This window comes from Solea solea, chromosome 11 (assembly GCF_958295425.1).
Source record: "Solea solea chromosome 11, fSolSol10.1, whole genome shotgun sequence".
Classification (NCBI taxonomy): Eukaryota; Metazoa; Chordata; class Actinopteri; order Pleuronectiformes; family Soleidae; genus Solea; species Solea solea.
In genome coordinates, this window is record NC_081144.1 from 17,723,253 (window position 1) to 17,746,422 (window position 23,170).

At 40.9% G+C, this 23,170-nt stretch overlaps 2 protein-coding genes across 2 annotated transcripts; one reads left to right on the forward strand and one right to left on the reverse strand.

Moving 5' to 3' along the window:
* Positions 1-2,256: 2,256 nt before the first annotated feature.
* Positions 2,257-17,647, forward strand: LOC131469047 (CD9 antigen-like). Its single transcript, XM_058643883.1, has 8 exons — positions 2,257-2,467; positions 9,640-9,742; positions 13,301-13,398; positions 13,514-13,588; positions 13,836-13,919; positions 14,029-14,085; positions 14,639-14,722; positions 15,102-17,647. The coding sequence occupies exons 1-8, from the start codon at positions 2,399-2,401 to the stop codon at positions 15,165-15,167; spliced, it is 636 nt and encodes a 211-aa protein (XP_058499866.1). The 5' UTR covers positions 2,257-2,398; the 3' UTR covers positions 15,168-17,647.
* Positions 17,648-18,557: 910 nt separating this feature from the next.
* LOC131468624 (mitochondrial glutamate carrier 1-like) lies at positions 18,558-22,533 on the reverse strand. Its single transcript, XM_058643106.1, has 9 exons — positions 22,424-22,533; positions 21,921-22,046; positions 21,441-21,496; positions 20,710-20,800; positions 20,502-20,620; positions 20,227-20,419; positions 19,979-20,136; positions 19,807-19,882; positions 18,558-19,704 (listed from the first exon to the last, which is right to left on the reverse strand). The coding sequence occupies exons 1-9, from the start codon at positions 22,444-22,446 to the stop codon at positions 19,545-19,547; spliced, it is 1,002 nt and encodes a 333-aa protein (XP_058499089.1). The 5' UTR covers positions 22,447-22,533; the 3' UTR covers positions 18,558-19,544.
* Positions 22,534-23,170: the final 637 nt, after the last annotated feature.

The window sequence follows — 23,170 nt, forward strand, 5'->3', positions numbered from 1 at the left end:
TATTTGTTCTCTCTCCCTCTGTCTCGTCATGTGACTCCTCTTGTCCTGTACTGCTCAGCTTGACTTAGTTCACTTTGTTCCTCTAGTGACATTTTCCAACCTGTGATAAAATGAACTGCTTACTGCTCTCGATGGTTGAAGGGAAAATATTCATGTTGAGCCTGGTTTTGCTGTTAACTCCCACTGGCTGGTGACACTGAGGGAAAAAAATCCAGCACAGCATCACTCACGTCACGTATAATGTATTTGTTTTGTATTGTGTTTAAAGGACTAAAATGAACACTGTAAAAATATCACTGAGGTAAAAAAAGATCCACATGTAACCAGCGTTTTCCAGTATAGCAACTATAAAGGGTAGTTTTGTAAACCAACAATAGTGGGAAACTGGAACCACATGCATGTTCGTCACATCACAGAGAGTGTGGTCATCTTCTGTTCCTGACCCTTAGTGTGAAACATGTTTATGCAGAACGGTGTATGATGTCACTGTGAGTCAACCTCCGACTTGTATAATGTAAAAATGTCATTTTAACCTTTGTAAATATTTGTGTTGTGTGATGAGTTATGGTTTGAAATGTGTTTTTGGAAAGTTACATGACCATGACCTTTCATCTTTGACCATTAAAATCAGGCTTTTGTTTTATCAGTTTTCTTAGGTACAAATGATTGTGTTTGTAAATACACACTAAAAACACGATTGTGTTCTTTATAATCTCACTGAGGTCACACTGATTAATACTGAGTCTGATGTTCAGTGAAGTGCCAGAGTTGAAGGAAAATCTTTAAGTAAGAATGGCAATGACAATGCTGTTTCTCATAGAAAATGACAATGAATAAAAATGAATTGCTCTCATTGAAATTGCTCTTGTTTTTTATGATTTACATGAAAAACAGCATGTGAATCCTTCTGTGTAGTGGAGCTCCTTGACTCGTCATCTCATCAAGACTATATTTAGTACTACTAGTGCAAACGGATAGAAGGTGGAACTATTTAAAGTGTCAGCCCACTGTGATTTCACCCACTGGTTCATAAACCACTGTTCTGAAGCCCAATGTCTATAGTAACTGTAGACATGTCCACTGCATGTCAACCATTTTTTATTTATTCAAAAGTTATATGTTAATGCACTGACTTGTGGTTTTACTGTACCACACAGCTCTAAAAGAGAGGCTGTGATGAGTTGCTGGCTGCTGAAGCCAAGCTGACATAGAGCGAATGGTGGACCGGGATATGTTGCCGGTCCATCATTAACAGTCACACAGACCATCAATTTAGAGTGTCCAATTAACTGTGGGAGGAAACCAGAGAAACCGGTGAAAACCTGGGCACCCGTGAGGAGAACAGACAAACTCCACACAGAAAGGCCTGAACCTAACTTTTTTGCTGTAAGGCAACAATGCAAGCGTCTACTCCGCCATGTGGCTCTATATCATCTAATATTATATCATATTACATTATACTGCACCTGTATTGTCAGTGGCCGCAGAGAACACAGATTTGTAAGTCGAAAACTGCCTGTTTAACCATTACTATAATATTAATTGTTAAAGAAATTGCACTGGCAGACTCGGAGACGGCAGGTGACAGTTGCTTTGTATTGTTTTGTCACGTTTTTAAAAAAAATAATAATTATAGATCCCCATATAAAACATTTAGGAAACACTGTCTTAGGCCATACTTTGTGTATGTGTGACAAAATGCATGTCAGTCGCCTTAATATTCAATAGTCTTATGATAATTGGCATCTGTAGAGATGGCCACTGTGCTTTAGAGTATAAAGTACAATTGTACTTTATTTACTTTGCATTAACCAGTGTTGCACATTGCAACACTCAGATCTATGCAGTAGGTTAAACTCAGCCCATACTTTATTTCACTTATCTTTTTAGTATTAAAATGTTTATTTACTGTATTTACAGTATATTGGTACTTGGTTTATTCAGCTCTTGCATATTACGACAGAGTTTTATTGTATATTATTTTTATTAGTATATTTGTTTAGAATAATATTACAGTGGATACTACTGTGTTTATTAAAGATAAAACACAATATGTTATATGTGTGTGGCTGGATTTATATGACACTGCCGGACAACTAGTAATCGTCCAGTCACGTTCCCCCCTTCAGGCCCCCTTAGCATTATTGAAAGGGGCGGTCTGGAAAGAGTCTAAGCGCATCCTGCGGTGTTTGGTGCGCGTGCACGCGCGCGATAGTGTGTGTGAGAGTGTGCGTGTGAGAGAGAGGGAGAGAGAGAGAGAGAGAGAGAGAGAGTCTGTAGTGACACCGCTCCTTGACGCGCCAGTGTCGTGAGTGTTATTGTGGCTCAGTGTGGAGCCAAAAACAACAGCAGGAGAATTTACGCGGATAACGGCGCAGCGTCTGCAGCATCAGGAGACATGGGGAAGGTGGAAGGAGGAATGAAATGTGTCAAATACCTGTTGTTCATCTTCAACTTCATATTCTGGGTGAGTGTTAGCTCGGCGAACTGCGGTGAGAGGATGAGGAGAGGGGAGTTGTGCGTAAATGAACGCAGAGCAAGTGCAGCCATGGCTGCGGCGCGCACACACAACTTCTCCCCTTAATCCGACTCTCATAGCCACGTGTTATTTTATTTATTTATTGTTTAACGAGGAGGTGAAAATGTATTTTTGCTCATTCTGTCTTGTTTCGGCAGCGTGGGTCGGCCGTGCGTGGCGCTGAAAGGGCGACAGCAGCAGCAGTCAGGGGTGTTTAAGTTTCGGCTCGTCGGGCTCAAATCAGATTTTCCACAGAAGGAAAAAAAAAAAAAAAAACTCGCCCCCTCCCTTTTTCCCGGGGAAGCGTGTTTTTGAAAGGAAGACTGAATGAAAAGACAGGGAGAGGGAAAGAGACGGAGGAGCAGCATGGAAAACAAACTCAGCAGTTGGCACCACGCGCCACATCGCTTCATTAACAAAGAGAAGTGACTGATACACACAGAAAGTTACAGTAACAGCCCGAGGCGTCATCACCTCCACATGCTGCTTGTTCTCCAGTGCTGCACTTATGAGACTGAAGAGAGTCACTGTAGCTCAGACTAACTGTCAGGTGGATGTGAAAGGTACTTCTGTGTACTTACATACGACCATGTGAGGGCCAAAGAACTGATACATCACAGGAAGTGGGGACATTTTGGCCGGTCCATCACGCTGTGTATGGGTTGGTTGAGGATAGAAGTAGATTTGGGTTAAGGTTTGGCATTTAAGGTGTGGTGGTTAACGTTAATGAGTGTCCCCACTAAGAATGTGTGTGTCTGTCCTGCGCACATACTTTGACATCCTTTTTAAAGTCCATTCATTCTTCCTAACTACACGAGTACAACTCACTTCACTCCTGCAGAAGTTGCTCTACACATGAAGCCTGTTTGGGTGTGTGTGAAGTAACAGAGAGGAAATGCATTGTGTGTGTGTTTGTGCGAGAGAGAGAGAGAGAGCAAGTTTCCATCAAGCATCTGTGGAGTGGATCATGTGCATGTACACTGTGAATTGATCCATTGTGACAGAGACACAATACCTTGGGTCTGCTCCTGCTGCTGCTGCCCAGCACATGCATGAACACAGTGACCCCAAGTGGTCACACGTCTCCAGTGTCTACCTCACATGTACAGCCACAGACAGCATCCTTCCGCATGGCTGGGTGTGGCCATTGTTGCTGAAATCCTCTTTCTGGCGTGTCTGCGGCTCAGTCTCCGGGATGACATGTTGCTTTTTCCACACATAATAAATGTTTACTTTGAAGGATTAAGAGGGGTTTTAACCAAAAACGAAGCTGAGCATGGAACTGACTCCTCTGACAAAGCAAATTTATTAATCATATTTTACATATTTACACACTTACTTGCTGTGTTGTTCTGTTAATCCCGCTTAGTTGTTTTGACCTCACTGCTTAGATTTCCTGATCCTGACTGCATTTAAGGGGCTGCAACTAATGATAATTGTCTCAATCGATGAATCTGTTCATTGTTTTCTCGATTAATCACTTAGTTGTTTGCCTTATGGAATATCGGAAATGTTGATCAGTGTTTCCCAAACCTGGAAACGATGGTGTTGTCAAATGTTTTAGTTTTTTCCACAAACCGACATGATTCATTTAAAGATTTCTTTGTTAAATGGAGCAAAGAAACCAGAAAAACGTCACATTGAAGAAGCTTGTTTTAATTATTAAAACATGAATTGTGTTGAAAACACAGCACGATGTCCTCATGATGACATTAAAACATCTATTGCTCACCATTTACTTTTCCTGTATTGTAATCCTGTAATGTACAAATGCAAAGTCTCCCGTGGTTTGAAAAAGAAAGTACAATCGCAAAGCTTTTCTGGGAGACTAGCATGTGAGTGTGGACACAGCGACAGCCGAAGACAAATGACAAACAACCTGGAGAGAGAGCTGGAAAATAAAGAGGACCAATCTAGGTGATGGGGGGAAAAAATGGGACATTAGGAGATTGCGATTATGTGAGTGTGTGTGTGTGTGTGCGTGTGTGTGTAGAGGAACAGTTGGCATGGAACTGACCTAGATACTCTCTGGATATGTAAACGGATGCTTGTGCACATCCTCTGTTTTCTTTCAACCTAAACCAGAGAGTTGTCTCCCATGATGAGTTGAGTGTGTGATGGAGGGGCCGATATCCACTTAGCTGTCCCTGTGTTTCCTCCGGGCAAAGTGAGGAGAGATGTCGCTGACACACAAACACAAATATGAACCTTGAACAATGAAGTGAACTCTGAACCAACTTCATCTGACACACACGGTTATCAGTCAACACACACAAAGTGGCTGTTTGTTTAAAAACCTCCGACTTTGTGTCACGGCATGGTGATGTAGTGAGACTTCTCTCTTAAATAAACTGTCGTTAAGGTAACACAGACTCGACGTTTGTGTATATTAGAGACTGCGAGCTGCGGATAGTAACCAGCTGCCCTGTTTGGACTTAAGTTAAAGCTAATGCTAATGTCGTAGGTAGGAGGCTATCTGTCCTAAGCCCCTCCCACCAGATGAGTAGTAGACCCAATATGGCTGTTCTGTTCTATAGGAATTACTCACCTGGCAAATACGCCGATTAAGTTTCTGGATTCTTGGTTTAAGTCTAGGCCCATGGATTCTTTGCTGTAGTATTACTCCCATCATGTCTTTGGTCTTGTGCGTTCTCAGTCTTGCTCCACACATTCAATAATGATATGCTAGCAGACTTTACCAAACTAATAAGAGACTCCAACAGGATATGCAGGCATTAAACCAAGTATAAGTTCACTTCAACAGCCGAAAAGGTCTTTATTACTTCTCATTGGCACTTATGTCCTAATGATGTATGTAATGAAATATGTTGCCTACTGCAGCTTTAACACCAAAGCAATAACTTGTATTTTTTACCTCTTTAGGACATTTTCTGGCATAAACAAATTGTCAGGATCAGTATTATGAAAACAAAAAACCTGGTGTGATCTGAAAATGTGTTGCTCATTGTGCTCTTTCTTGTGTTGTAGAATATCACATTATACATAATGACAGTATCATTGTGAAGGCACTGATTATCATTGCATTTTGTTTGATTCAAATAATAATAATCCGCCAAATAAATGTAAATTTGTGAAGTTGTTTGTGAAATAAAATATAACAACATTTTAATTTTATTATTCATTTCATTTTGTATTTTTAAATCAAACAAAATGACGTGTTGCACGTTACACTTGTGCTACTGGAAGTTAAATCAACTCTGAAAATACATATTGTTCCATTTGTCAGCCCCAAAACACGTTTGTCTGAGTGGTTGAGGTTAACGTGAGTCGCCCCACTTCCCCACCCTCACCCTGTGGAACGAAAACAATGGGATTTTCTCCACCCATAATTATCTCGCTTTCCTTCTGCCCATCATTTTTTTTTAATGTGCATCTGTTCTCACAAACATACAGCCAGACAAATCTATTTCTGAATAAGTCCCCAATTACTGCTGGATTTAAAGATGTTGTTTATGACTGTTTTTTCTGCTTTCATGTACTGTTTTTGGTTTAATTTACACCTTCTTTTCTGTTCTAACTTCGAGAGAGAGAGAGGAGAATGCCACATACTGTCTGTCTGAGCACGACCACAGCCATGTGTCAGCTTGGTGACTGTTCTCATGGAAACTCCCCTCACAAAACACTATTTAACTGCACATGGTTAGGAAAAGTAACACCCTTTACACCCGATCAAGGAATATCCAGACAGATCCTATCTTCAGAGGTAGTAGGATGTATATAATGCCTATAGAACACAAGATAGCATTTTATCTTGAAAACAAATGTCAGGCCCTATAACAACTTATTCTTTCCCTCCTTTTATTCTCCCTTTCATTGTGTTTGTCTTTTATCCTCCTGCTGTGCACGACTGCACACAGCCCGAGGGACACAGTTGGTCTTTGTGCTTTGGGTGAGGTTGGGAGGGAGATTAGGCTTGGGGTTGGGGGTACATGCATGGAGATAAATCAGAAGGTAACGGGAGGGGGTGGAGATTTGAGAGACAGAGAATCAGGGAGGCGGGAGAAGGGTGTGTCTGGTGTCAGCCTTGGTAATGATGACAGACAAGTGTTTGGGGGGGTAAATCGGGGGGGTATTCAAGCAGTGACGGGGGTTAATGGGACCTTTGGGAGCCTTGGGAGTGCTCTGAATCCATTTAGTGTTTTCACTACTCACTACTATAGGTCTGGTTTTGAGAGGGATTTCACAAGCAGCCGTATTACTAATGAGGTTTGGCTGAGTTCTAATCTCTTTTTCGCTGTGGAACTGCTGCACCTGCTCCTCTATACAACACTAACATAATTTACAGTAGCTTGGTCGTGGCCTGGTTCCTCCAGCACATACATAATTCAATGGGTACCAGTAGAGAGCTGCACTTGGATTCCACAGGTAGAACACACAATCACACTTGACTAACTCAATTTTGTTTATTTAAAATAAGTTTGCATTTATTTTATTTAAGAAAATTTTAAACATTGGGCTCTCCCTTCTTCTCTCCTAGCCATGTGCATTTGTTTTCAACAAGGCCGGCAAGCTGTGCCATAATGGAAGTCCAAAATAACGCTCTCACTGCCTTAATCTTATAGCTGACACCTGGCTGGAAGACATGTGTATGCATTAATCAAGTTTTTTTTTTTTTTTTTTTACGAGACCTCCTCATTCTGAGGAATCTGGTTTGGCAACTGTGATCTTGCAGGGCTGGTTTTCCACTAAAAGATGGTAGGGGGAGTGGAGACAGCCCCCAATCTCCCTGCAACAAGCCATTTAACCATCACACGTTAAATGGCTTGTTGCAGAAGCTGTTAAATTAGAAAAAGTAAAAGTAAAAATCCTATATAGTTCTGGAAGCGCACGCATGTACGCTCTTTCAGAAATGTGAAGCAGCTCTCCATGGATGTGCAGCTTGGAAAGTTTGAGTCGACCATAAACAGTGATGGTTGTACACTGGGTGGGTGATATTTCTGATATACACTTGAGTTACCCTCTTTTAAAATGTATTTATTTATTTGTATAATCATTTTTCTCTTCTAGACTTTGAATGTGTGTATGTTCTCAATCCTTCAGCAAGTGGTGTGTACAACCTGACAGGGTCACCTCATCATGTCATGATTTTTGGCTTCTAAGTAACTACTGTATCGGATGGTAAAAAGGATGTTACATTTAAATATAACTTCTTGATTTTTTTGTTTTTAATATAGAGGTTGCGCGCACACCAATGACTGTTGCAGCTGTGATGAACCATTAGTGTTCTCAGCGGCAGTGGGCTTTGGTTCACTAAATAAGACTTAACAGAGCTCAAACTGTCGTCCATTACAGTCCATCTGTCTCTGTATGTCCTGAGATCTGGGACACACAAAAACCATATGATCCTAAATACTCTCCATTTAGGCAAACCATTTCAGACACTATCTGTTTTGAAGCTCAACTCAGGCGACATGCACTCAGTAGTCATTAAAACCTCTCAGTATTGATCTGTCCTCTGCATGCCCACCACAGGCAGCATAACAAAGCAGAAGGAAGCTTTTATTATAAAAGGGATGTTTCCAGTTGGCTTCAGTGTGGTTGTATGAGGTACTTAGGCAAACTGAAAACCAGGCTGAGAAATGAAGGCTCACACTCCCTGAAATCGTTACCAGCAGACTGAGCTGATAAAATATGTGCCTTCTCAAGTCTACGATATCTTCAAAGTATGTTTAAAGCCTTGCCTTTAGACAGCATTTCCACAAGTATATTGAATGCGTTTACTCTCCCACACCAAAGTCCATTAAGAAAATCTGTTTGTATTTCACTGTGACACAGGAGCAGGTAATGAGGTGCAGGTAATGAGCGGTTTTTTTTTTTGACCATGTTTTCTATGTGAGACGATTCGTCACAAACTCATACAACTACTCAAAACTTCAAAAAACCTATGTGTTTATGGTCATCTGGGAAGAATAGAATAGTTATTTGCCGTGGCCTGCTGAAGTAGGACCATTGCAGGGAGTAGGATTTTATGTTGGTATATACTGATGGTGGTAGATGAAGGAAAGTATAACTACATTAACCACATTTCCAAACAAACAGGAGAGCCTGTTTAAGCTCAGGATGCCACACGCCCACAGACAAGCAGGTCATTTTCTCCCCACTGGGATGCCAGAGCTTTGTCGGCCTGATTCAGTGTTACATGAGCTGCTGGGATCTGTTGCCTACGACTACCTTAATTATCCACCCACAATGACACAGAGTCAGACCTGTTGTTTTAAAGTAAATATGAAATTTTAACCCAACTGTGTCCTAATAAAAATCCTACCTCTGTCGTCTGTGTGAAGGTTTGAGGGTTGCAGTGGAAACTCCACAGACCATTTGGGTTTTAGTAATGTGGAAAATCACATTTAAGCATCCGCAGGCCCCTGTGAAGGCCTGAAGCACATGCACATCCACTGCTGTGCCTGGAATGAATAGAGCGTTACATGCAGACCGAGAACAACTCACAGAGAAACGTGTGTCACAATGAAGTACATGACACTGAAGCAGTTGTTTATTGTTTGTCCACTTAATTTCTGCGACCATGTCCCAATATGATGAGAATTAAGTATTTAATCAGAATAGAAATAATAAGGGAAGACTAGACTGGAATAGATTTGGTGTTTATAAGTGTACTACTGCATTATAAGATAGGCATATTGTCATGCCGATATGCATAGTATATATACAGTGTCTTTCTGCTTTGGTTTGGTGGCTCGCACAGACCCAGAGTAGCCCATGCAGACAATGCAAACAATAAGATAAGATAGTCCTTTATTAGTGTTGAAATTTACATTGTCACAGCAGCAAAGACAGTACAGATAAAGATAACAAATAATAAACATGCAATGAAATGTACTGTATCATTCCCGAAAACATGGTTTTATTAAAATGTTCAACATGTCTGTCATTACATTTGTCTTAACAATTATCTTTTCTTTTGACTGCCCACCGTGTTGTTGATGTTGTTGTTGTTGTATGGGGTGGATATAGGCTACTGTAGTTACCTTTATGGAACGTTATTGGCAAAAGAAGCAGAAGGAGCAATCAACATTTATGTCAGTTTTGCAATATGTATATATTTTTTTACATGTCAGCGTATGTCTTTCTGCTCCCTGCAGTTGATGGGTTCCTTTGTTCTGGCTGTGGGGCTGTGGCTGCGCTTTGACCCTGAAACTGTCTCTCTGCTCAGTGGTGATAAGGCACCGGACACCTTCTTCATCGGTGAGTACCAGAGTACATTAATTGTAAAGTGGATTAACCCACCAAGGGTCGAAGTGGGTTTTATTTTTCTGCTAACATTGTTTTTTTTCTTTTAAAGCACAGTTTAGCTAATAATAGATGTTGAGGGCTAGCAGCTAATTTAGCTTACTGGCTTAACGGACTTAGCTTTGTATTACTAGAATAAGGGTAGTATTTTTTGAAAAATTGTGCTTCCCAACCTCAGTTACCCCTGAGTTGAGAAATATCTTCATACTTTTCTTTGTTACGAGCCCACCAGTGGCGCTTGGTCCTGTTAGCGTAACTGTTAGCAAAGATGGCGGACACTGTTAACAATCTGGGAATGAGGTCCCGTCCCACTACGAGTGGGTCTAAAAAGTGCGGAACTAGCATTGCAGTTTCAAGCCTCGGACCAAGTGTGACTGGTGGGCAAGTAACAAAAGAAAGAATGAAAATATTTCACATATTATCACACCTTGAGCTTCCTCCTCAGCCAGTAAACGCTGCTGTCAGTGAAAGCCTTTAGTTCAAATCTGTGTAAAATACTTACTTAATGTCAATATTGTGACAGCTCTCACTGACGTAGAGCGTGAAATGAGTCTCTCAGTCTTAGGCTTAGACAGTAAATCAATGAGAAACCTTTCCAGTATCCCACAAGTCCACTCTCTCTGCTCATGAGAGTTCTTTGTGGGTGAAAAAGCACTCAATCGTCAAACACATTCACGAGATGATGCAGGGAGGAGGGTGGTGAATGCTAATGGCAGCAATGGACAGGAAGTTAACCAAAAGAAAATAATATTTTTCTGCCCTTAGCAAAACATCTTCACGTTCAGCACCACCCCTGGCTGGATATCGAACAATATGAACGTTTAGAATGCTCAGTTACAGATCTCCTATTTTCCTAGTCCATCATGAGTTACAAATGTTTCAGAGAGCCATAAACTACAAACTCCCCAAACTATATATTCAATATATCAACTCTTGGATGCACATTTGTGATAACATTTTCATGTGGAACAATAACCCTGAATTACAGCATATTGAATCTGCCCACACATTTCTAGATTCTGGCTAAACATCACACACACATTATCACCAATTACATATAGTTGCTGGAGCCCTGATATAGAAATGACAAATACTGAAAACACACAGAGAATAATACATCCCCATCCTCACCACCACCTGCTGCTGGTGACACAGTGCTCTCCCCCCAAACAACTTTGCTGACAGCAGCTTTCATGTTTTCATAACTGGCAGGGAGATCTGGAGAGTGCCATATCTTTTTCTTATTAAAAGACAGAGACAGACGGTAGAAAACATAAGAATAAAAGATACATATTAGGCCACACAGCAAGAAGGCTCGGGTTCACGACCCAGTTGGAACAAGGGCCTCTCTCCATGGAGCTTGCATGTTCTCCCTGTGTGTGCATGGGTTCTCCAGTTTCCTCCCACAGTTCAAAAACGTGAGAGCAAATGGTTATTTGTCTCTGGCCCTGTGATGGACTGGCACCCTGTCCAGGGTTTACCCCACCTTTTGCCCTATGCGACCCTCATGTGGAGGGTAAAGCAGTAGAAGATGAGTGAGTAGCAAAGCCTATGCATTGATAATTGTTTCCCGTAAGTCAGGACGATATATTGCTGGACCAATATTTTTGTCCCATGCCACGTCCACATCCACACAAATAAACACTCTATGAATGATTGTCTTAGTTTGATGTGGTGTCCCAGTACCAGGTTTGCCAGTGAAGTACATGTCTGACTTCAACATGCTCTTGAAAGTGTTCTCTGCAGGTTAGAAATGATGCTGAAGATGAGTGTTGTAAATGTACTCTAAATGGCTGCTTCACAAAAACAAACACTTTGGCTTCTAACAGCTTCCTGTCAGACACTTTGTACAGATGGGAAGAGCGAGGCAGAGGACATGTAGGAGCGGAGATGATTAGAGACACATGGAACAGTCATGGCAACAGGTGTGATCTTTGGCTAGATTATAAGTTCAAAACAAGACATGTTACCTTTACATTAATGATTGACGGGCGAGAGGAGAGAGAGTTGTTCAGTAGCTGTGTGTGTGTGTGCCAGATGACATTTGATTGGACTGAGGATGAGTGGCTTCTGTCAACTCCTTTGAGAGTATAGTGCTACACATGGCTTTGACAGCTGAGAGTGTGCTCAACTGTTGCTTTGCCCTTGTTGCCAAGGCCTCAAGCCCAGACCTAACTCCTCTGTAACTTGAAATGATGTACAGTATGATGAGAAAACAAACAAAGAGCTGCTTAAATATTAAACGGATGGAGTCTTTTTCGAAAAGCAGACACAATTAGATTGTGACCTTCGAGTAGCAATTAGGTACCACTGAGTCTAAGGACAGAGGGTGTCACTTGCTGTGTGTGTGATGTTGCTATGATTGAATTGTCTTTACATTCTGTGACCCTGTGAAATGTCTTCCTCACTGAATCCCACCTGAGCTGATGTCACCTGAGGATCGATGTCTCCTGTCGCACCCCAAGCTGTCACTTAGCAGCACAATACCCCTTCTGGCTCTGCACCGGGGAACCCATCTGTCATGGAGGGTTCATGGGAGATGATGCATCTCTGGGACATGACGCATCTAACTTTAAGCTCCCCGCCCCCTTAAAATAGACATAATAATATTTTAGGACCAATTGTGTCTACTCCAAAACACAGCACCAGTCCCTTTGTTCAACTGACCACAGGTGTGGTTTCGTCTGACATTTTCATTTGACTGTATATGGTGACAATTTCACACACCCAGTCTGGTTTCCATGACTTCAGAAGAGAGTACAATGACTTTCATTTCCTGAATTTACTGTAACCTTAAGCATAACTAGCACTACTACTGGCCTAACCCTAACCATGCTGCACGTCTTCACCTTAAAATTTAATAATTTGCGTTATGGGGACTTGCTTTTTGCCCCTTTGTGTGATTGCATAAACAGACTTAGGTCCCCACAACATGACTGGAAAACGCACAGGGAGACACAGCTCTGGACTGCCCCCTGCTGGTGTGAACTACAAGAGAGAAGCTGAGCACATCAACAGTTTAGTTGGGCACTGATTAATTTCTTACCTGGAACACTGAAACGATTGCTTAAATGTGGATTTGACTAAACAGAATATTTAAGGACAATTCAGGAGAGTCATTGTGAGGTTTAGAAAATATGACACAATCATCACTCATAAACATAAACGTAAAAAAAAAACGAAAATGTTATTTTTACTCCACAATGACCACTGAGCATGGTTTTACTGGTTGTTATAATTGTTTTCTCATGTTTTTTTTACAATTGTCACTTATTTATATGTTTTGTTTTGTTTCTTACCTAATTTTAATTGTGTGTTGTTTTCTATGAATTTCTGTACGTCTCTTTTTATGATTGTATGATGGTAAACCTTGGTGGACGGTACAGTTCTATTATTCTAAATAGTCTATTCTTTCATTTCATGATGTTTATTTGGTTGTAGTTTACCTGCTGTTTTGTCCACAGTTACCATAAATACATAAATAAAAACTTTTCCCCCCCCTCTCCTTCTCAGGGGTGTATATACTGATTGGTGCAGGCAGCCTGGTGATGTTGGTTGGGTTTTTCGGCTGCTGTGGAGCTGTGCGGGAATCGCAGTGCCTCCTGGCATCAGTGAGTACATACAGTATGGACGCATGCACACAAAAGAAAACGATGTGAGATGCACTTGCGTCCCGTTACGTGCGTTTACGTGGGTGCATTTACTGTTGTCTGTGGCTTCTTTCAGTTCTTTGCCTGTTTGTTGATCATCTTTGGAGCTGAGGTGGCAGCAGGAGTGTTTGGATTCTTAAACAAAGACAAGGTTTGTTTATCATTTCATGTCAAATAAGGGTGTGTCATCTTGTCACATCAAAACAGCTTTTTCTCTCTAGTTTCTCTTTTTCTTTATTCTTTTATTCTTTGTTTTGGGTTTAAAATATGATGGCAATATTCTAGTCTTTGGATATTATTTGCAAATTTCTCACTTATGAATAAATATTCAATAAAATTTAGGGAAACCAAATTATGAAATGCCTTTTTTTTATTTCACTTTTCCTCTCTCAATACAGATTATTGAAGATGTTCAGAACTTCTATACAAGAACTTACAATGAGAACAGCAACAGCACCGTGATCATCTCATATCAGAAAGTAGTAAGTAAAATTGATATATTACTGGTTGGCCATAAAAAGTGTTAATGAAAGGGAATTTGTCACGTGCATGCTCTGAAATGTCCCATCCTTCTTTTCTTCCCACTTTCAGCTGAAATGTTGTGGAACCTCATCAAACCCCTGCCCTGATCCCAAACCAGACACCAAGGTAAAATCTGTCAAGATTTGGTACAAGAACACGTAAATGCCAGCAGGAAAAGAAGCAAAATTGAAGAGTTTTAAATCATATTGTTTAACAGCACATTAAGGTTGTACCCGCTATTAATTAAGCAAACCATAGACAAGAAGGGCCACACCAACAGTGGATCTTCTCTTCTGCGTTGTTGATTTGGCACAAATTTTTAGTTTTTCACTGCCTACCTTTTTCTGATGGGACAATCATATTTTGTCCAGGTTAAGAATGTAAAGTAAGGGAAGTTCAGGCACTGGGCTTGTAGTTGTAGGGTCACCGGTTCAAATCCTGTGACAGGTCAAGGGCTGGGGTGCCCCTGAGCAAGACACCCAATCCCCCATTGCCATGGTGATGCCCACTGCTGGATGGGTTAAATGCAGAAGTCAAATAAGACATATAAACGTAAAATAATAGTTATAAATATAATTATAATTCCACAATTTACAAAACTGTAAACGAGCAAGTCATGATGCCATGCAAACTAAAAAAAAACAAACATTGCTTAACCCCTTTTATCTCTGCTCTGTAGGACTGTGAGACGGGCATCAAGGAGTTCTTCAACAATAAACTCTACATCATTGGGTACGTGGGCATCGGCATCGCTGGAGTCATGGTGAGTCTGAATTTCATTTTCATGTTTGGACATTTTAGGGAAATATGTATGTAGGGTGTATGTGACAGTTCTAATTCAATTCCATTTCAATTCAATTCAAATCATCATCAACATATATTATCTCAAGGCACTGTACATAGACAACATCATGGAGTGCTAAAGTTAGCTAATGTTCCCTAAAAGAAGCACATATAAGGTAAAATGTATAGGCCCAAGCACTGAGCCCTGTGGAACTCCACAATTAACTTATCATTTACATGAACAAACTGGAATCTATCAGAAAAGTATGATTTAAACCAACAGTTCTATGGAAACCACTTAAGGTAAATCTGTTTTTTTTATCGCGAAAACTGGAAAAAATCTCTCTCCCTCTCCACAGATCATCGGGATGATCTTCAGCATGGTTCTCTGTTGTGCTATTCGCAACAGCAGGGAGGTCATATAAGCTGAATCTTGATGACTGCTACCCCTCACCTCCAACTTATTTGCCGCTGAGAGACTATACAGCCGTCAGAACAAAATGTCAAAGTTCTGTCCATCATCCATTCAGGGACCCGGGAACTTCATCTAAAAATTCTTCCACCTTAGTGGCCTGACCTTTATTTTCTGTGAGGGATTCTTTACTATTGAATCTGTCTTCCATAGCAGTCTGGTGTGAACATATCTTGTGGGAGGATCATATTTTTCAGTATGTTACATTTGTTTTTGTCCGTCGCTGTAAATTTTAACCCACACACTCCTGCCAAAGTGTCACTGGTTTTTCACACAGCCTTGACACTGACCCTTCGGCTGTGGGAAATTTCATCCTGAGAGAGCAACCTGAGGTGAAAGCAGATGAGTTTGCTTTATCAGTGCGCACACACACACACACACACACAAAAACACACGCACAAAAACACACACAGGTTTGAGCAGCTATTCTTCTTAGGACACTGCATTGACTTTCATTCATTTGGACAGACTAAGCAATTACCTGTTTAACTAAACAGCATTAAGATACACACAGATACCACACACACACACAGCTTACATATAAACGCTGCAGTGTTGTGTTACATGAGACCACAGCCTTAAAAAGGGTTGCCTGGTTGGGAGTCCTGATTGGTGGAAGTGGGGCAGCCAGCGAATGTTTTGAGAATGTATCTCTCACACACACACACACACACACACAAACACACACACACACACACAGGTTTGTGCAGCTATTCCTCTTAGGACCCTGCATTGACTTCCCTAACCTTAACCATAACCAGTTAATGCCTATCCCTAACCTTAACCTAATTCAAATCTTAGCCCTAAACCTAACCAGGTCCTTGGTCTCCACGAGGACTACTGGTTCTGACGTGGTCAGCATGTATCCACACACAGCAAACTGTACAGTCAATACAGGATCCTGTTTAGATCCTGTTTACAAGGCAAAACCATGGTTACCTTAAAGGGAAAGTGCGCTGCTTTGGAAAATACTCTCAATTACCCACTTGTTTGAAAAATTGTGACCACTATTAATACGTCTATAACAATAAAAAAACCAACAATTACGTAATTACTGATTCATCCACTGATTTCATTTATGTCAAAGCTGCATCGAAATTTAAAAGCAAGCAATGCCAAATTCTTTCTGAGGAATGCATTGTGACCTACTGTATACCACTTCCTACCCCGTAATTATATCCTTGCCCTCTTATGTCAGAGTGTGTATATTGTTTTCGAGGAGACCTGGTGTTTTCATGCTTGATATATACAACTGAACCTTTGATTCCTTCTTACTACCGTCATGCTCCCTGTGTGCCTTTAAATGACACCACCAACAAAAAAATTGCAGGAAACCAACCTCTACATCCCCCCCACACTTTAAGTCGATCCAGGTTAAATCAGGTCATTGGTTTATTCCAGATGTCAGGACTGTAGTATGTATATTTGTGTAAGTTTGTTTTCAGTAGTTGTAAAGTGTTTGTGGCTTATGTAACTATTTAACACGATGTGTGCTGACGGAGGCTTACAGTAATTGTTCAGTGTTGTCGTAAATACAGTGTAGCCATGCGGGACAGATTCACACAGCCAAACTTGTTTCTTAACGTGCCTTTCTTTAAAAAACAAAAAAACAAAAACAGCTGTTTCGGACTGAACATAGTTATAGTGTACATATGCCCGCTGGAATGCTCTTATTTGTTCTGGTATGTTTTAAACAGTTTGCCGTTTGTTTATAACTATGAAGAATGAAACAGTTAATCTTGGTTTTGATCAAATGTTTTTGGATGAATTGAGTCTACATGATTGAATCATATGGGGCAGGCATCATGTTTCTCACCTAAAATGACAAAAAAATGACTGAACTAAATTGATGTGACTTATTGAAATGATGTGACTCTTTTACATGTCGACAGACATGCACGTCAGTGGGACAGTGTTTTAACCGCTGCTGGTGCTTTTTGATGAAATGAGAGTGATGTAACCATGTCCATGTGGTCATGTTGAGACACACAAAGCCCCTGGTTATTGACTTATCCTTGTTCATATTGATGGTCATTTACACTACATGTCTGTAGCTCACATTAACTGGGTTAGATCTATGCTATAGTTAGTATATGACATGTAACATTCCATGTAACATTCCAACATTTTATGTGACATGTCCCACGGTCTGCAGAAAAGTACAATAGCAACGTTTTTCGTAGGCACACGTGAATGTTTGCTTACCATTGCAGGAAATCGGGATGTTTGAGATTCCGTGGTGTTAAAAAGGAACCAGAAACAGATTAGTGCTGTAGTTGTTGTTGTTTTTTTTCACATGGGGGCTTCTAAAACATTTGTACACAGTCAAGCCTTGTATAGATGGTTGTGTGATATTTTATTTTAATACCATCCCAGTCTTTTCAGGAAGATATGTGATTGTAGTTAAATAAAGCTTTAAAGTTTTACACAGTTCCCATGTGCCGAGTTTCCTTCAATTTATTTAGGTCTGCTTATATTAAACAACTGCTACCCCCACAACCTGACCTCGGATAAGCGATAGAAAATGGATGGATCGTAGCTGTAGGCCTACCGACAGATCTTGATGATATCAGTCACACACGCTTACCCTGCATGCTGCATGGTGTCAGTTACTGAAAATACAACATTAGTACATGACAACACTGAAACACTCCCTCCAAGAAAATAGGGAGCTGAGCCAGTGACAATAAGAGCTTCATTTTATTTTTAGAAACACATTCAAAAATTATACATGTTTGTGAATTGTTGTTTTTGTAGTAATGTGTGTAGTGTGTTCATCTTCTCTCATTTTAATGTAAAACTGCTGAACCTATTTCCATGAAATTTTGTGCAGGGATGGGGGAATGTAACACGGAAGAAGTACCATTGTGATATACCGTGTTTTAAGTGTTGACAGAGGTGTGTGTTATTGTGATTTGTTTTATATTTCCTCTCAGCTGAGTGTATTTCATAGCTCCTGTGATTCATCACGTTTCCAGGTTCAGTCGCATGTCAGAGTTTCACCTCTCTGCGCTGGAGCTCTGAGGACAGCTGCATATTCCGGGAAAGTTATGTGTGTGACGCTGCCAGAGGGCTCCAGGACTCCCCAGTGTCAAGTGACTATCACTCTGCAGTGCTAGCATTTTTACAGCCACTGACTTGTCCATGCTGGTGATGCATGCATGGAGTAGTGTAACACCTCTCAAGCTTGAATCAGACACAGTGCTATAGTGCATCGTCAGCCTGCTTCACAAGAGCTCTACATGTGAACGAATGATTCAACGGTTGAATTAGTTAATAATTTGCATGTCTGAGATTGTAGAGTGTATTGTGAATACACACATCTCCACAAATGACACAAATATATGCCACATTTAGAAGTTTATTCAGCATTTAGAAATGTGTTTACATTTGTGAGTCTGAAAAAAATTGATAATCATCTTCTCAGCATGGTTGAAAACTGCACCTCCATTTGTATTCAACTTGCACAGTTGGAGATAAGTGGAAAGGTATATGCCTTTACAATGGTAAAACTAAACATTTCCGTCAGTGCACTTTGTTCTGCTCTGAAAAGCCAAACAAAAAACACCTGTGCGAGCGGAACTGGACCAGTCTCAGACATCCACAGTCAGTTAAGAGAAAGTGACCAAGTGTAGGTTATGTGGCACTTTGGTTCCAGATGGCTTGGTCCCAAAAAGCAATGCAGATCCCGTTGATTATGTCTTGTCTGCTATCGCTCACGTCATCAAACAACAGTACCTATCGCAAAATGGTGCACTCCTTTATAGTGAATGTATGTAGCTCTTCAGGTGCAGAGTTACAAGTGCACTCAGACACAACTATGTTTCAACTTCATTTGCAACCCTTTAAAACAGGATTGAAGCTCTTCAAGTAAAGTTTTTGGTGCTCCTTGGCACACTCTTGCAGGATCAGGTAACATCCCAAACCTTACGAGAAGTAAGATTGGACAGTTGGAAGGATCTGCAGGTTAGGGTTACTGTGAGGGGGGACGTGATATGTCAGGTTTACACAGCTAAGGAAACGGCGGGTTCCAAAGGTTTGTTGCAACAGCAGTAGAGTCAAATCTAAAATGGACGAACTGGTGATCAAGCCCCTCAGTGAGGGAAGCAATAAGCTCCCCTGAAACTCTTCTACACAGATGCAGTAGATTTCAACCTCTGCCTCTTAAGTAAGAGATAGTCAAGCTAAAGGCATGATTCGAGGCCATTTTATAAACAAAATAGCATCTCTGAGATCCTCCAAACAATAAAGAGGTACACAGTAATGCAGAACTGGGTCCATTGTTGCCTGACATTTAATTAGGCCTTAGAAAGACTAAGAAACAGTTTGTTTAAGTAGAGTAGATGTTGTAGGGGGTGTACCCCAGCAGGTACTCTCCAACGCCAACAAAGTACACAACCTGGGCAATGCCGAAGAGCGGCGCAATGACCAGGGCCCGGCAACTGGCACCTTTGAGGAACGCTCCGGGCCCCTCCTTCTTCAGGATTTTTCTGCAATAGTGATGAGAATAATACGGTAAGAATGAGTAATGAGGTTACTGAGATTGAACCGTGTTTATGTTGCTGTGAATCCAACAATAAAGCCATAACTACCTGACACAGTCCACCACTCCATTGTAGGTTTCCTCATTAGCTCCTTTCTTTAGGGATTGTAGCCTTGTCTTGATCACTGCACACAACGTAAAAACAACGTTTTCGTTGACAAGGTGCTCTCAATCTGGGAAACTGATTCCCACAAGCATTGACATGTTGCTGCGTCACCCACCGTCACAGGGGCTGACAGTCACGGCAGCAACGCATCCAGCCATGCAGCCAGACATGAAGGACCAATAGAAGGGCACAGATGGATCTTCACGGGAATGCTGACCTAGCTGGTGGAGATGTGCAAAAAGTGGGAAGTAGACTATGGAGAACGGCATGTCCCTGGAAAAGCATTAAACAGAGACCATTATTGACCAAAGATGGAGAATCCAGTAAAGACAGATTCAACAGGAGGACGGAATCCCATCTCACCTTAATAATGTGGCCCCAAGTCCCTTGTACAGTCCTGTGACACCTTTAGTCCTCAGCAGTTCTCTGGTGATCTGTGTGGCCGACACTCTCATGACTTGAGGTGAAGGGGTGGTGTTGTAAGAGCGGCTGAGGACGGCACTCGCGCCGCCCAACTTCAGAGTTGTTACCACGCTTGGCATCACCCTCTGCTGGGCTACAGCAGGAACACAAAACCTTTTCTTTTAATCTCTGTAAATGATGCTGGTCAACTATTCTGCTGTTTTCCTCATAGTTACCCAGCCTGCCAGCATCCTGCAGCTGGATTTTTAGCATCTCCATTGGTGTGGTGATAGTGACCTGGCACATTCCTGCACAGCATCCTGCCAACATCTCTCTGAACACCGTCAATCTGCCACTGAAGACACGGACGACAAGTTTAAAAAGACAACAATGACACTGCAATAAAAAAAAGAGACTTGTGGTTTACAGTTTTGCTATGCTCACCCGTCTTTGCTCAGCCGGTGGCGGAAGAAGTCATTAGCAGCAAGCTTAATCGCCTTCTCTGGGGTGACCAGGGTGAGGTTCACTGCAGCACCTGCAACAAAAAGCAACGTTCATAACAGATGAACATTCTAATTAAACACAAATGCAGACACTTTTGCAGAGCACATTTTGTAGGAGAATCAAAAGAGTTCTACATACTATTTATAAAGGGTCGTGCAGGTATAAAACCTGTGTTAAAAATCTCAATATTCTGACAACTCATTGATTTCTTTGCTCAGTGATATGTGTCTCAGTCTCAGGTTCTGATGAGAAACTTCCCCAGTATCACAGTCCTTTCTGCTTATGAAGTTAGGCTTTTGGTTCCATTTGTAGTCGGAACTTGGAATTTTCTGAGATCATGGGAACTTGAATTACCAACTCAGAAAAACTGCTAATTTCATAATTAATAGCAGTTATTTCACATTTGTTTCACAGTAAATGGGTCATACGCACAGTACTGTTTAACTATTATGTTACTATGATGTTTGCGTGCACAAAATACCATGTAGAGCATTGTTATGCACTGGTATTGCTAACAATAGTTAACAATGCCAGTTTCCAGTTACGATGTGTTACTTCCGGTTTAAATGCAGCTTTATGTAACCTAACCTCAAGCCATAATATAATATTCATGGTGTCTTCGACAATCTCATATTAAACAAGGAAATCATGGACAGTATGATGAGGCTTACCTCTATACATGCCAAAGTAGCCTTCAGATTTAACTGTCTTTATTAAGCAATCCAACCTAAGGAAGAGAGAAAGAATAAAGTGTAAAACAAAATTCTAATAAATGTCAGTTAAATACTAACATTCTGTCCACCCAACAGAGGTGTACACACAGACACATCTGTGCTTCGATGACACCATCTCTTAAAGGCTCTGCCACAGTGTCAATTTCTTAAATGTCGAGGCTTTTTCCTTTTTATTATTACTTTGCAGTGTAGGCAGTTGTGATGCAGTCTTTAAACCAAATGTTTATCTTCGGCTAATAGGAGAACCCGCTTACTGCACTGGCCTGTGATTGGTCAAAGCCTTGGGCCACATTTCGGATTAATAAATATGTTGTCTGCCACAGCTTTAAGTGATTAAAGTGTTTCAACCAAAGGTCCGAAAAGGTGGACGACAGCCCAAACACCAATGATGGTTCTGTTGTTGTTTGTGAACCTTACATGCTCTTGTAAAGCTGCTGCCCGCTGCGCTGGTTCTGCAAGCGTGTCTTTGCCAGGTCAATCGGAAACACGCAGGTGACTCCAACCATACCTGCCACTCCTCCATTGATCAGTTTGGCTGGAAGGCTGTTGGGGGACAGGGGCAAGTCACAGATGCACAGAATAATAATGTCAACTCTCTCATCCATCTATCTATCTATCTATCTATCTATCTATCTATCTATCTATCTATCTATCTTTCTATCGCTCGATCTATCTATCTATCTATCTATCTATCTATCTATCCATCCATCCATCCATCCATCCATCCATCCATCCATCCATCCATCGATCGATCGATCGATCGATCGATCGATCTATCTATCTATCTATCTATCTATCTATCTATCTATCTATCTATCTATCTATCTATCTATCTATCTATCTATCTATCTATCTATCTATCTATCTATCTATCTATCTATCTATCTATCTATCTATCTATCTATCGATCAGGTTCATACCTCATCGGCTGTTGCTGGGCCATGATTCTTTCTTAAAGGTGGTCAGGAGCAGCCACATGTGAAGGGAGAGCAGGTTGAGAGTCTCCGAGAGACACTGAGCAAGACAAGAGTACAAAGAAGCCCGGGGGTTATATATATATACACGGGCAAGGATACAAGGATAAATTCAAAATGACTCTCCACCCCCTGCACCACTAGCCAAGATCTGGAGAGAGGGTTAGGCATCACCTTACTGAAATCCACCCACAATGCAAAATAGCTTCCCGGGCTTCACCCGCCAGCTGGGTCAGTGAACCACTTCCATTCCCGAACAGGAATTTTGTCCAAATGTATTATTAATCTTCTTTATATCAATTTCAATCAAGATGACACTAATGTAAACAGTGTGAACTGTGCTTCAACAAAACCGTTTTTGCTTTATGTAATGTGCATTAAGTAATTACTAAATTGTAATAACAGGCGATTAATTTAATCTCGTATAACTGGTAGATTTCACATCCATAAAGCATAAATCCATTTCTAAGTTCTTACCCAACTTTAATACTTTCATGACAGAAATGAAATGTTCATGGAAATAATGACCCTTACCAAAAACAAAAAAGTGAAAGCACACTATTTGTCCTCTATGACCCAGGTGCTGTTAATTATTTGATCATGTTTATACCTTTTTTATTTATTTATTTATTTATTTATTTAACCTTGATTATTACATTTTATTAGATTCATATTTAAGTTAACTTGTCATTC

Excerpts from the sequence above, each read along its gene's own strand:
- LOC131469047 (XM_058643883.1), top strand. The coding sequence starts at position 2,399 with ATGGGGAAGGTGGAAGGAGGAATGAAATGTGTCAAATACCTGTTGTTC. Across the intron at positions 9,743-13,300 it reads ACCGGACACCTTCTTCATCG|GGGTGTATATACTGATTGGT; the intron begins GTGAGTACCAGA and ends TCTCCTTCTCAG. Across the intron at positions 14,723-15,101 it reads TCGGCATCGCTGGAGTCATG|ATCATCGGGATGATCTTCAG; the intron begins GTGAGTCTGAAT and ends CCCTCTCCACAG.
- LOC131468624 (XM_058643106.1), bottom strand. The coding sequence starts at position 22,446 with ATGGCCCAGCAACAGCCGATGAG. Across the intron at positions 20,621-20,709 it reads CACCGGCTGAGCAAAGACGG|TGGCAGATTGACGGTGTTCA; the intron begins GTGAGCATAGCA and ends CCGTGTCTTCAG. Across the intron at positions 20,420-20,501 it reads GCAGGATGCTGGCAGGCTGG|CCCAGCAGAGGGTGATGCCA; the intron begins GTAACTATGAGG and ends TTCCTGCTGTAG.